General features: G+C 42.3%; 1 protein-coding gene across 1 annotated transcript; it reads left to right on the top strand.

Moving 5' to 3' along the window:
* Positions 1 to 613: 613 nt before the first annotated feature.
* Positions 614 to 5,117, top strand: LOC139578686 (transcription factor MafAa-like). The gene has a single exon (XM_071406618.1). The coding sequence runs from the start codon at positions 1,749 to 1,751 to the stop codon at positions 2,673 to 2,675; it is 927 nt and encodes a 308-aa protein (XP_071262719.1). The 5' UTR covers positions 614 to 1,748; the 3' UTR covers positions 2,676 to 5,117.
* Positions 5,118 to 12,977: the final 7,860 nt, after the last annotated feature.

Raw genomic sequence — 12,977 nt, 5'->3', positions numbered from 1 at the left:
TGCTTGTTTTCTATACGCTTTTCGTTAGGTGTTTCATTCAGTTTTGAAGTGAAACCTGAGACAACTTGTTGTTGTATGATTTTTTTTTATGAGAGCGTTAACGGGACTCCTCTGCTACCAGTGTCCCATAGTGGCTTTACGGAGTGGCCAAGCACCTCAAAGTAAACCAGCCTCTCTTATTCCTCCCTTGTTTAGTCTGTTTTGTCATATAATATTGATAATTCTAACGTTTCTGTTATAAACTGGAATAGATCTATTGTCACCACTGTTCATTTTTTCCCGTTGTTTGCTATCAATCATGTGGAGGTAAGCCAGCCTAGCGGGGCGCCTAGCGGGGCGTCTCCCGCGTACCTTACATGTGCCTGCCGCTCTCCTCTCCGTGCAGTAGCACGATCTCGTCGCTAGAGGGGGGAGATGCACCTGTTCCGCAAACATGAGTTCTGCGTTCCGACAGCTGCCGGCTGGTCCCAGCGCGAGATGTTGCTATAGGATAATGCAAATCTACCGCTGTCATCTTCTCCCATTGGTCCGTCACATACGAGGTGGGAGGTTCGGGCGCGTGGTGTCTTTAAAAGTGCAAATTGCCTTTCCCAGCGTCTCAGTGACACTGCGATGTTGCGCTGCACTGCAGAGCCGAAAGTAACGGCCATCTGCCAGATAGAGAGAACCAACTGTGCAAGGAATTCATCAGCTCACACACACATATACACACACTCTCACACACAGGACGCAACGTTCCCAGAGTGAAGGGGGAAACCGTGGGGACCGGCGCATTCGTGAGTACACAGCAAACTGATAAATCTGGACTGACCATTCAGAAACGGCACCACTTAGTCCTGTGTCCCACCACCGCTTAAGGAATATCTATTTTTAATATACATACCTATTTTCTGCTTGTAAGAACTCTTGAGAACTGTTTTTCTCCGAACCATTCCATTGTGGACTCCAGCAGATGCAGAAAGTGGGAGTTTAAAAAACATTATTATTTTTTTATTTTTTTTTACATGTTTACGCGCGTGTGTCTAGTGCACAGTGACTTTTTTCCGAGCAGTTATGCTCGTGTCTTGTGTGGAAAGTTTTATTCTGGTCATATGTAACACATGCTGCATGCTGCAGTAACTTCAGTCGCGAGCATCGCGAGCCTTCCTGCTCTCCTCCTGCAGAAAGCCTGGACTCGCTGTCCTTGCGTCAGTCGAGACGAAGAAGAAGGATACAGGAAAATATCATTTTTTTTTTAAACAGACAACAAGAGAGCAAAACTCCAGAACAGGAGAGGAGAAAATAAAAATTTCCCCTGTGCTGCTTTCCTTCACAACCACTGACTGAAGGACAGTAAATCAGAAGGCGCGAGCCGGTACAGAGGTGGAGGGAGGACAGGACCGGTTGGTGTCTCCAAATTTCACCAGGGGGCTCTAGTTTCAGCCGGCCCTGGGCCGTGGTATTAAAAAGTGAATTTGACCTGGGATAAATTGTCAACAAGAAAATCGGCAGAGGAGAACTGGCAGGTGTACAAGTTCATTTGCGTGCATACATATATTAACACCGGCGCCGCTATACATAGTTGTTGTTTTAAGGACTAGCAGCTTAATACGAAGTACCCCCTCATCTATACAACCTTACAACTCCACACACCGGGCACACAGACGTCCTCTTCGAATCGAAGAAGCAATCTACATCCGCGAGGGCTGCCCAGTGTCCTGCCCGGTGTTGGTTTGGCTGTGAGGGCGGGAGTCGTCGCATGGACTGACATGGCCACCGACCTCGCCATGAGCGCAGAGCTGCCCAATAGCCCACTGGCCATCGAGTACGTCAACGACTTCGACCTAATGAAGTTCGAAGTAAAGAAGGAGCCTCCAGAAGCTGACCGTTACTGCCACCGCCTCCCCCCGGGATCCCTCTCCTCCACCCCGATTAGCACGCCCTGCTCCTCCGTGCCTTCCTCGCCCAGCTTCTGCGCCCCCAGCCCTGGTGGCCAGTCGAGCCAAAACCTGGCCAACGGCGTCAACAGCAACAACAGCGGCAGCAGCAACACCCAGAGCGTTGGCGGTAAGCCTCAGTTGGAGGACCTGTACTGGATCCCCAGCTACCAGCACCACATCAACCCCGAAGCCCTCAACCTGACCCCCGAGGATGCGGTGGAGGCCCTCATCGGCAACGCCCATCACCACCATCACCACCACCAGGGCTACGAGGGCTTCCGCGGCCAGCAGTATGTAGGGGAGGATCTATCCGCGACCTCGGCCGGTCACCATCACCAGGCCCACCATCACCACCACCACCACGGACACCGCCTCGAGGACCGCTTCTCGGACGAGCAGCTGGTCAGCATGACAGTGCGCGAGCTCAACCGGCAACTGAGGGGGTTCAGCAAAGAGGAGGTGATCCGCCTAAAGCAGAAGAGACGCACGCTTAAGAACCGAGGTTACGCGCAGTCCTGCCGCTACAAGCGCGTGCAGCAGAGGCACATGCTGGAGAGCGAGAAGTGCACGCTCCTGAGCCAGGTGGAACAGCTGAAGCAGGACGTTGCGCGCTTGGCCAAAGAGCGGGACCTCTACAAGGAGAAGTACGACAAGCTGGCGAGACGAAGCTACAACGGTTGCGGGCCCGGTAACAACAACAGAGACCCCTCCAACGGAAACCACGGGAAACTGACCTCCACGGAATTCTTCATGTAAGAGACTGATTCGTGACATGACTTTTGCCCCCTTCTTAAAACGTTTTTTTTCTTTTCTTTTTTTTAATATATTATTTTTATTTTTCTGTTTGCATTTTTTTGTTTACAGTTATTCCTTTAGGAAAAACACTCAGTGTACATTTTAAAAGTACAACATAGCATAATGCTTCATATTTAAAGAAACAAGCAAGGTAGGTGCGCACATAGGCTAAGTAGCCTATTCTATGTGCGCAGATATAATTGTTCGATAAGTCTTAAAGATGCTCTTTGAATGAACTTCAATACACTAAGACCTCTTTATCTAGACATGGGATCACAAACTGTCAAATCAATAGACTGATTAATATTTTATGATGCAATAGATCTCAGAGAAACCCTGATTAACATTTGGAGTCTTACTGACACATGTGAATCAAACTTGGCAAAGTTGACCTACTGGACAGAAAAACAAAACTGAAATCCTTATGTTTTTCTCAGACATTAAATCCGTACCTGTTTGTTTTGATTCTTTATATGGCGTCTTAAAAGAGAGCCTTGAGCATCTTGAAGCTGGTGGGACTCAAGGAAGAGAACCCGGTATTTATTTTATCATTGGGACTGAATTGAAATCAAAGAGATCGAACCACGGAAAAAGCAATACACCTTTGCAGCTCCTGCAAGCCCCGTTGATGTACCGGACTGTGATGATGGAGGGGACTCCCTGATATGGCCTTCCATCCCCGTTAACGGAAAGGGAACATTTGAATATTGCAAGTCTAGTTCCATCCCTTTTAGCAACCCTGCATGCAGGACATGTATGGTACGGTACCCCAAACCTCCAGTCATCTAACACGAAAGCATGGCCCATGGTTCTTTCCTCCTGTCTTGGTACTTCCCTCTCCTCCTCTCTCCTCCCTCTCTTCCTAGATTAAGGCCAAGGACGCGTCTTAACCGATATTTTCAATCGATTTTTCTATTGTTTTAAAACAAAACAAAAACAAAACAAAAAGAAATGATCAACTGAGCCAGATATTAGACTTTATTTATTCCCAAGTGTACATATGTGTAGAGAACAGTTTTTGTGTTATTTGGTTACCTTACTTTTCAAAGCTTTTGTTGCTTGATGATGACCCAGAACGTCTTAATACAATGTTACAGCATGCAAATAGTCTACGATATCCTTTTACTTCTACTGGACATGTGGCCCATATGATGTAAACGAGAAGCCTAACTGCACTAAGATAAGAAACATTTTGGGGTAACATTTTTTTTTAATGGCGTATTGATAGTTATGGTAATAAGGTGGATATAGAAATTCGATGGGAGGTGATTTACATAATAGCTACAAATATAAGGATGCATTCGCTGCTAAAACTCTATGCACCAACTTAACTAAACTCTTAATTCATGGATTTTTTTAAAGTGTATAATAATAATAATAATAGAGGTGATCTGGTGGCTTGTGAATACTAATTCATTAAGTCCGCAGTACGGTGTCTTATAGCTCAATATATCTTCTGTCTGATCTGATGTGTAGAGAGATGGCTACAGAGGGTGCTTGTTTTTTGGCATACAAATTAGAATATTTTGATCTGAGGGTATGGTGCCGACTTAGACTAACTAAAAAATCCTTACTCTCATCAAGAAATCCCTGGATTGTGTGTTACCTGCTGCCTAGATATATGATGTGCAATATTGTGCAGAAGTTCTGAACCACCTTGTCAATGCCAGTTGTTAGTGCTAGGCTGATGGCGACCTGTGTAGGAATACAGCCAGGTTGACACGACAAGGATAATTATGAGAGGTGTTTGCAAGTCGAATCATAATTAACTGGAATAGAGGTGTTGTTTTCTACCTCCCAACATGCTGTACAGAAGAAGATAATGAATTATCTTGGATAATTGCATAGATTTTAAGTGAACTTCATTGTGGTGCAAATGCAATTCGTCTTCACTTAACGAAATAACTTATTTTGGTACTTTTTCTGATCTTAAACATTTTACAAAAATTTGTCCTATTTTAGTGAAAAGTTATTATTGATCGATTATCAATCAATTCATTCATCACTCAATCAGACAATAAAGCGGAGAGATGTGTCATTGGCCTCTGAGATTTAACCTGTGTTTTTGGTGCTAAAATTATTTAGAATTTTTAGAATTCCAACGTGAAACGGGCCTAAACATCAGAATCGTGGCAAGATGGTGAAGTATATTCTGCACGGTGCTGTCGATGCCGCGTTCACGTGATAGTCGGAACTAGGAAACTCGGAAATATCCGACTTCCGATTTTCTAGTTCCGACTAGTATGTGAACGCTATATCTGTAGGCTATATATGATTTCTATATATTTATTCGGGAAACATTTAAATGTCCAAAGTGTGAATAAGTCAAAACAAAGACATGTTTCAAAATGGAATGTTGTTGAGAATCTTGTTTTCGAAATGTTTAATAAAAAATTATGTTCAAAATCTGTTCATCATTCCCGATGTCTTTCGTTTAAATGTGCCTTCAAGCATTGAACAGTTAGGCTCCGCCGTAAATATAATGTTTACTCAATACACACAAAAGGTTAAAACATCTACAGTAGCCTTATAAGAAAATAAATAGCAGTTTTTTTTATAGGCCTATAAATTATTTCGAAAATAATTGTGCAAATGAAACACCTCTCGCCTGAAGCGCTCGCCTGTTTGCAATAGTAAAGACCTGGATTCCCTTTAGAGAACGAATATCTCACATGTTTCAATTAAATTATAGATTTACTAATTTTGAGAATATCCAGTGAAACACCAGCGGATGTTTTAGCTATAACCGAGCAATTCAAGAATCGTCCATAAGCGTAATATATAAAAACAAATATATATATATATATATATAGGCCTAAATGAAAAAGGAATCAGGCAAAATGTAATGACAATTTTCTACTTAGCCTATAGGCTAGCTCAGAGTTAAACAAATGAACGTAATTCTAATAGTTTAGATAGCCTATGTTTGTGGATTAGGCTATATATAAACTACTTGTCAGGTTCTGCAACGATTGGCCATCTAAATAAGGCTACTGAGCTCCAACGAAATGAGAAGCAATCTGTTGCAAAAAGTATAAAATACAGAACCGAAACCACAATACTCACATTTGTCTTATTTAAAATGTACAATTATGGTATTATTATTATGACCCTTTCATCATTATCCTGACGTTCACGTTGTGCTGTATTTTAACCGAGATAAGCTACACGTGAACTTGCCTACTTTCCTCATGTCAAACGAAACAGTGTAGTCTATATCACACATCAACCGCAATTTCTGTAAGGACGCACATTAGTCTAATTTAACCGCCGTTCGACAGACGATGGGCACGAGCTTCTCCACGTCCCTCTGCTCGGTATCCGGTAACGCCACTGGACCAAATTGTCTTTCTATGCATCCGTTTAGGCTAGTCAACTACTCTGTGTGCAGCCCTTTCTCCCCTGGCCACGAGCTTCCCACTGGGCAAAAACTGTTTCCATGTCATTTCAACAAAAACATTCTATGTGATGAAGTTGAATCAACGTTGAAAATTGATTGGACTTCAAATAAAGGAATTTCGTATTTTTTTCACCCAACTTTTAACCTAAATCCAATGACATGGTGCATGTTTTTCTTGAATTCACGTTAGTTGACAACTCAACGAAATGTAAATCAAAACTAGATGTTGAACTTAGTCTGTGCCCAGTGGGTTGTAATGTCCGGGGAAAGCCCTGCGCGGCACCATGTGATGGATGGATGGCTCATGGACTTCGCGCGCGTTTTACTACCCTGGGCTGGCAATGCTCGCACCGCAAAGGGGAGGTTCAGAGACGTCGCTGGTATAAAAGGTAGGAGAGCAGACATCTCTCTCTAACCGCAGTGAGCATGTTTGATTGTCATGTGGAGTGTTCAAACAGTGCGTTTAGAGCAGTCAGGCCTAATTTTGGTGCATTATAACTGCAGTATGCTGCAATCATGTTTTGTAAGGGATGGACCAAAATTAGGCCTGACTGCTCTAAACACACTGTTTAAACACTACACATTACAAACTAATTACTGCAGTAATGATGCAGTGAACTGCAGTTACAGTGCAGTATTACTGCAGTTGATCTGCAGTATTCTGCAATTACTGCATCCAAAATACCACAGTTGACTGCAGTCACTGCACTTTTAATGCAGTTTTAAAACGAAACTTTTTATGCAAAGGATTCATTCAGGTGTGTGTGTGTGTGTGTGTGTGTGCGTGCGTGCGTGCGCTCAAGCGCGCATGCCCACCCACCTGTGTGTGTGTGTGTGGGTGTGTGTGTGTGTGAGTGACACAGTGGGGGTCAGTGCTGTTTAAGATGAGGGGGGCAATACTTTTTTATGAGCATGACCTTTTTCTATTACAGCATATTCGATGACTGTCATTCATATTCCATTCACCCAGTTCAATGTAACATCGATAGGTTTAGGTTACGACATGATACTAGAATTTTCCCTGTACCCATCATGAGGTTGCTACAACCTAGCCTATGAATGAAAGTTTACAATGTAGGTGCACAGGTTTAGAGAAAAATGTGAGTAATCAAGGTGGCAGACAGTGACACTGTCAATACTGCCTTGCACACTCTTGCCTGCATCTAGCTGACCTAGAGTGTAATCCTTAGTCCAACAGTTGCAAACTAGAGTTTCTATTGGAGAAATTCAGGTGTGTTTATCCCTGTTTTGTTGCATTTGTTTTTGTTTGAGAAACATTTTTCAACAGAATCAGCGGAATGAATACAGTGCCATGAAAAGTATTTTCCTTCATTCTAATTTTCTCTACTTTTGAATTATTTTTGATAATAAATGTTATCAGGTCTTCAATCAAAACCTAATATTAGATAAAGGGAACCTGAGTGAACAAGTAACACAACAATTACATACTTATTTTATTAATTTTATAAACAAAGTTATGCAACACCCAATGCCCCTATGTGAAAAAGTAATTGACCCCTTGTGTAACCGGTGTGAAATGGCTAGCTAGTTAGCTGGGTGCGCACTAGTAGCGTTTCAATCGGTGACGTCACTCGCTCTGAGACTTGAAGTAGTTGTTTCCCTTGCTCTGCAAGGACCGCAGCTTTTGTGGAGCGATAGGTAATGATGCTTCGAGGGTGACTGTTGTCGATGTGTGGTTCGAGCCCAGGTAGGGGCGAGGAGAGGGACAGAAGCGAAACTGTTGCACTTGCACTCAATAACTGGTGTGCTACCTTTAGCTGCAATGACTCCAACCAAACCCTTCTTGTAGTTGTTGATCAGTCTCTCAAGTCGCTGTGGAGGAATTTTGGATGACTCTTCCATGAAGAACTGCTGTAAATTAGTGACATTTGCGGGTTTTCAAGCATGAGCTGCTCGTTTCAAGTCCTGCCACAACATCTCAATTGGGATTAGGTCTGGACTTTGATTAGACCATTCCAAAACTTCAAATTTGCTGCTTTTTAGCCATTTTCACGTAGACTTGATTGTGTGTTTTGGATCATTGTTTTTCTGCATGACCCAGTTGCGCTTCAGCTTCAGCTCACAAACGGATGGCCTGATATTCACCTTTAGAATTCTCTGATACAGAGCAGAATTCATGGTTCCTTCTATTAAGGAAAGTCGTTCAGACCCTGAGGCAGCAAAGCATTCCCAAACTATCACACTGCCACCACCATGTTTGACCGTTGGTATGAGGTTCAGTTTTGGTTTTCACCAAGCATAATGTGACCCATGTTTTACAAAAAGTTGACTCAAGTTTGCAAAAGAAGCACCTGGATGATCATCAAGACTCTTGGAAGAATGTTCTATGGACAGATTATTCAAAACTACACCTTTTTGGATACCGTGGGTCCCATCACATGCAAATACAGTTCACTTTCATAGCAGCCAGATACAAACAGCATGATCACTTTGCTCGTTAATTCCTTCTCGCATCTAAGAATTCTCCTCCTATCACTTTTTCCCTTCACTTGTGGACTTCAGTGCTAGCTACCATAGCATCCCTCTGTTTGAGCTGGGTGTTTGAGTAGGCTAAACTAGCTAGCTGCATTTGCTAGCTAAGTATGTGAAAGTGAAAATGACAAAATATCTCTCTCTCGCTCTCTCTCTACATTTTTGAAGAAATTAATTTGTTCAAAACCTTTCAACTACTGTCTTTCTCTCTCTGTGAGTCAACTACTCACTCACCACATTTGATGTACTGCAGTGCTATCTAGCTGCAGCTTATGCTTTCAGTACTAGATTCATTCCCTGATCCTTTGATTGGGTGGACAATATGTCAGTTCATGCTGCAAGAGCTCTGATAGGTTGGAGGGCGTCCTCCGGAAGTTGTCATAATTACTGTGTAAGTCTATGGAAGGGGGTGAGAACCATGAGCCTCCTAGCTTTTGTAGTGAAGTCAATGTGCCCAGAAGAGGACGGAAGCTAGCTGTACTCCGGCGACACCATGGTACTACCCTACAGAGTGCTGTTGAGGCTACTTTAGACTTTCATTGCAAAACTGTGTGTTTTAATAAATGATTTGGTGATGTGAATATAAATAGTATAGATTCATCTAAAAAGGATAACTTTTCAAATGTTTTACTATTTATATGAAATTCCTTGAGGAGGATGGTCCTCCCCTTCCTCCTCTGAGGAGCCATGTGTGTGTGCCTCTCACTCCAAATGTGTTTTTTCTCCGGGAGCAGTAAGAGCACTGAGGCCGATGTGTCAGATCTTGTGAGTGGTGATATGACATTCATCCAGTCCTCAGATGAACAGGGTTTCCATACTACTTCAGGGTCACTGACATGGAGCACGCATCACAGTTCTATGTGTATGCTCCATGCAGTTAGCGTCGTTCTATTTAGCTTTCAGACATGCAAGAAACATGTGTGTTACAGTAGTTGTGTGTATGTGCAGAAAGTGGTTCTTCCATGGCCAAAAGCTGAAAAAAGCAAGGGGACCAGTGGAGGCTCCTCAGAGGAGGAAGGGGAGGACCATCCTCATCAGTGAATTTCATACAAATAAAAAGAGTGAAACATTAAAGTTATAATTTTTAGGTGAAACACACTGTTTTGTAATGAAGGTCTTACAGTAGCCTCAACAGCACTCTGTAGGGTAGCACCATGGTGTAGCCGGAGGACAGCTAGTTTCCGTCCTCCTCTGCGTAACAAAAATTAAGGAAAAAGCAAGAGAGAGAGAGAGCTATATTTAGTTGTATTTCATTTCACTTTCACTTACTTAGCTAGCGAGCCAGTTTAGCCTACTTAAACATAAAACAGAGGGGGATACAATGTTAGCTAACTGGCTATGGCTATCCGACAATGAAACTCTTCAAAGTCAAGCTAACATTTGTTTTATTTATTGCCACTGGGGCCCGCTGGTGTAACTGCTAAACTGTTTGCTGCTGACTGTACAGTACAGTGTAGCGGGATTACTAACGTGTTAGTTCTAGTAGCTATGTTGACTATGACATTAATATGGTGACAACGATGTAGGCTGTGTGTAGTGGTTGTGATATAAAGGTTTGGGATGGTAAGTTTTTTTTGCCTGGTCACAAACAGCTGATGTGTTGTGCACTGAAGTCCACAACTGAAAAGAAAATGTGAGAGGAGGAATTATACAATGATCAAAGGGATCATGCTGTTTGTATGTGGCTGCTATTAAAGGGAAGTATGTTTGCTTGTTATCAGGGATGTATTCATTCCGCCGATTGTGTTGAAAAACATTTCTTAAACGGAAGCAAACGGAATGAAAAAGGGATGAACATGCTTGAATTTGTCCAATGGAAACTCTCATTTGCAACTGTTGGACTAATGTTTACACGCTAGATCAGCTAGATGCAGGCAAGAGTGGGCAAGGCGGTATTGAATGTGTCATGTATTGAGTATCATGTAGTAGGCTAAACCTATCGATGTTACATTGAGCTGAGTGAATGGAATATGAATGACAGTCATCCAATATGCTGTAATAGAATGAAGGTCATGCTCATTAAAATTTAAAAAAATCATTGTCCCACATCTTAAATGACACCGAGCGCCACTGAAGGGGACTGACTGTATGAGACATGCATACAATTCTGTCTATGCATGTGTTACTTATTTTTGTGTTCAGGTATTGCACTGCTTGTATCTGTGTTTTCGTCTTTGTGTGTTACTGTTTGCAAAAGTGTATGTAGCTATGTGGCATAGGGCATGTCAAATAGCAGGTTTGTTTTCTGGTCTCTGTGCTGTATCACAGTACTCTGTTAACTGGAGGGCAGGGAGAGAGGCTCCGAGTACGTGTGATATTTAAGCAATAAGGCTAGATAAGGTGTGGTATATGGCCAATATATCACGGCTAAGTGCTGTTCTTATCCACGCAACGCGTAGTGCCTGGATACAGTGCTTCGTCGGGGTATATTGGCCATATATCACAAATCCGAGGTGCCTTATTGCTATTATAAACTGGTTACCAACGTAATTAGAGCAGTACAAATAAATGTTTTATCCTACAAGTGGTATACTGCTGTCAGCCAATCAGCATTCAGAGCTCGACCCACCCAATTTATAATGTCTGATATACCACGGCATTCAGCCAATCAGCATCCTGGACCCAAACTACCCGGTTTATAATTAAGCTGTAGTGCCTGAGGGGGTGTGATGTATTTAATCAATAACGCCAGATGGGGTGTGGTATTTGGCCAATATACCATGGCTATGAGCTGTTCACTGGGTGGTTCGAGCCCTGAATGCTGATTGGCTTAAAGCCGTGGTATATCAGACCGTATACCAAGGGTATAACAAAACATTTCTTGTTACTGCCCTAATTACGTTGGTAACCAGTTTATAGTAGCATTAAGGCACCTCTGGGGTTTGTGGTATATGGCAAATATACCACGGCTAAGAGCTGTATCCAGGCACTCCGTGTTGTGTTGTGCATGGGAACAGCCCTTAGCCGTGGTATATTGGCCATATATACCACACCCCCTCGTGCATTATTGCTTGAATATAGCCAGGAAAATAGCTGAAGAGTGACCTCGAAATTGGACGTCCATCCATGTCATGAGGAAGTTGGGAAATGCCTTCAAAACCAGCTTCTTTTTTTTAACCCTATCCCAAACCCAAACCATTCTGGAATCAGTGGTGGGAAAAGTATCCAATTTTCATACTTGAGTATAGATACCTTAATAGAAAGTTACTCAAGTAAAAGTGAAAGTCAGCCAAAAGTAAAAGTAAAAGTAAAATATACTTAAGAATCAAAAGTAAAAGTAAAAATAATTTAAAATTCCTTATATTAAGCAAAGCAGACAGCACCATTTTCTTGCTTTTAAAATGTATGTATTACCAGGGGCACACTCCAGCACTCAGACATTATTTACAAAAGATGCATTTGTGTTGAGTGAGTCCGCCAGGCCAGAGGCAAAATTTGAGTACTTTTGGTTGTCAGGGAAAATGTATGGAGTAAAAAGTACAATATTTTCTTTAGGAATGTAGTGAAGTAAAAGTAAAAGTTTTCAAAAATATAAATAGTAAAGTACAGATACTCCAAAAAACGACTTAATAATACTTTAAAGTATTTTTACTTAAGTACTTTACACCACTGTCTTGAAGGAATGCCTCAACTTAAAGACATGCTCCGGTATTTTGGCGACTAAAAATTTTTTTTTTAAACCTCCCCCTTTGGCCTGGATGTGTCCATGTGTAGTTCAGACATGCATAATCTATGAGCAGAATTACTGTTCTATCACAATTAGCCATGAAATCCCTAGTTTGAAGCTGTGCCGTGCCATTTTCTCTACATTTCCCCCCAAGTGGGCCAGCCTCCTAGCAAATTGAGTTCTAGCCAGTGAGCTTCAGCCTCTCGCATTTGAGTGATAACTTGAAGAGACCTGCCCAGTGTTATCCAATTAAGTTGCAGGGCTGGCCCAACAGCTAAGTGGACACAGCAAATAGAGGGAGCAATGACGTGGTGCACTCATCTGCGCATACGTGATGTAGTACGCAATTTTCAGGGACCACTTTTGGCTCATGAGTGCTACTAACTACTGGCTAAAAAGTATACAAAAGTACCGGAGAAGCTCTTTAAAGTTTAACCTTAACCCCTAACTTCGAAATGTGATGTTTGGAGCAGCTTCTAAATTATACCTTTGGAGAAATGGAATGATGCTGAGTAGGAGCAGCAACACAGGGTATCAAAAACACTTTGAAGTTGGACATTTGGAACATCTTTGAAATTTTACCTTTGGAGAAATAGAACAATGCTAAGCTGGAGGTGAAACTTGAAAATGAGACATTTGGAGAAACATGGAGAAATGTCTAATTCTGCTGTGAGAGCTTGTTGCAGCTCTGCTTTGTGTCGAG

Source organism: Salvelinus alpinus, chromosome 6, assembly GCF_045679555.1.
Source record: "Salvelinus alpinus chromosome 6, SLU_Salpinus.1, whole genome shotgun sequence".
NCBI classification, from domain to species: domain Eukaryota; kingdom Metazoa; phylum Chordata; class Actinopteri; order Salmoniformes; family Salmonidae; genus Salvelinus; species Salvelinus alpinus.
This window is presented reverse-complemented; position numbering and strand designations above follow the sequence as displayed.

Coding starts and splice junctions, on each gene's coding strand:
- LOC139578686 (XM_071406618.1), top strand. CDS start 1,749: ATGGCCACCGACCTCGCCATGAGCGCAGAGCTGCCCAATAGCCCACTG.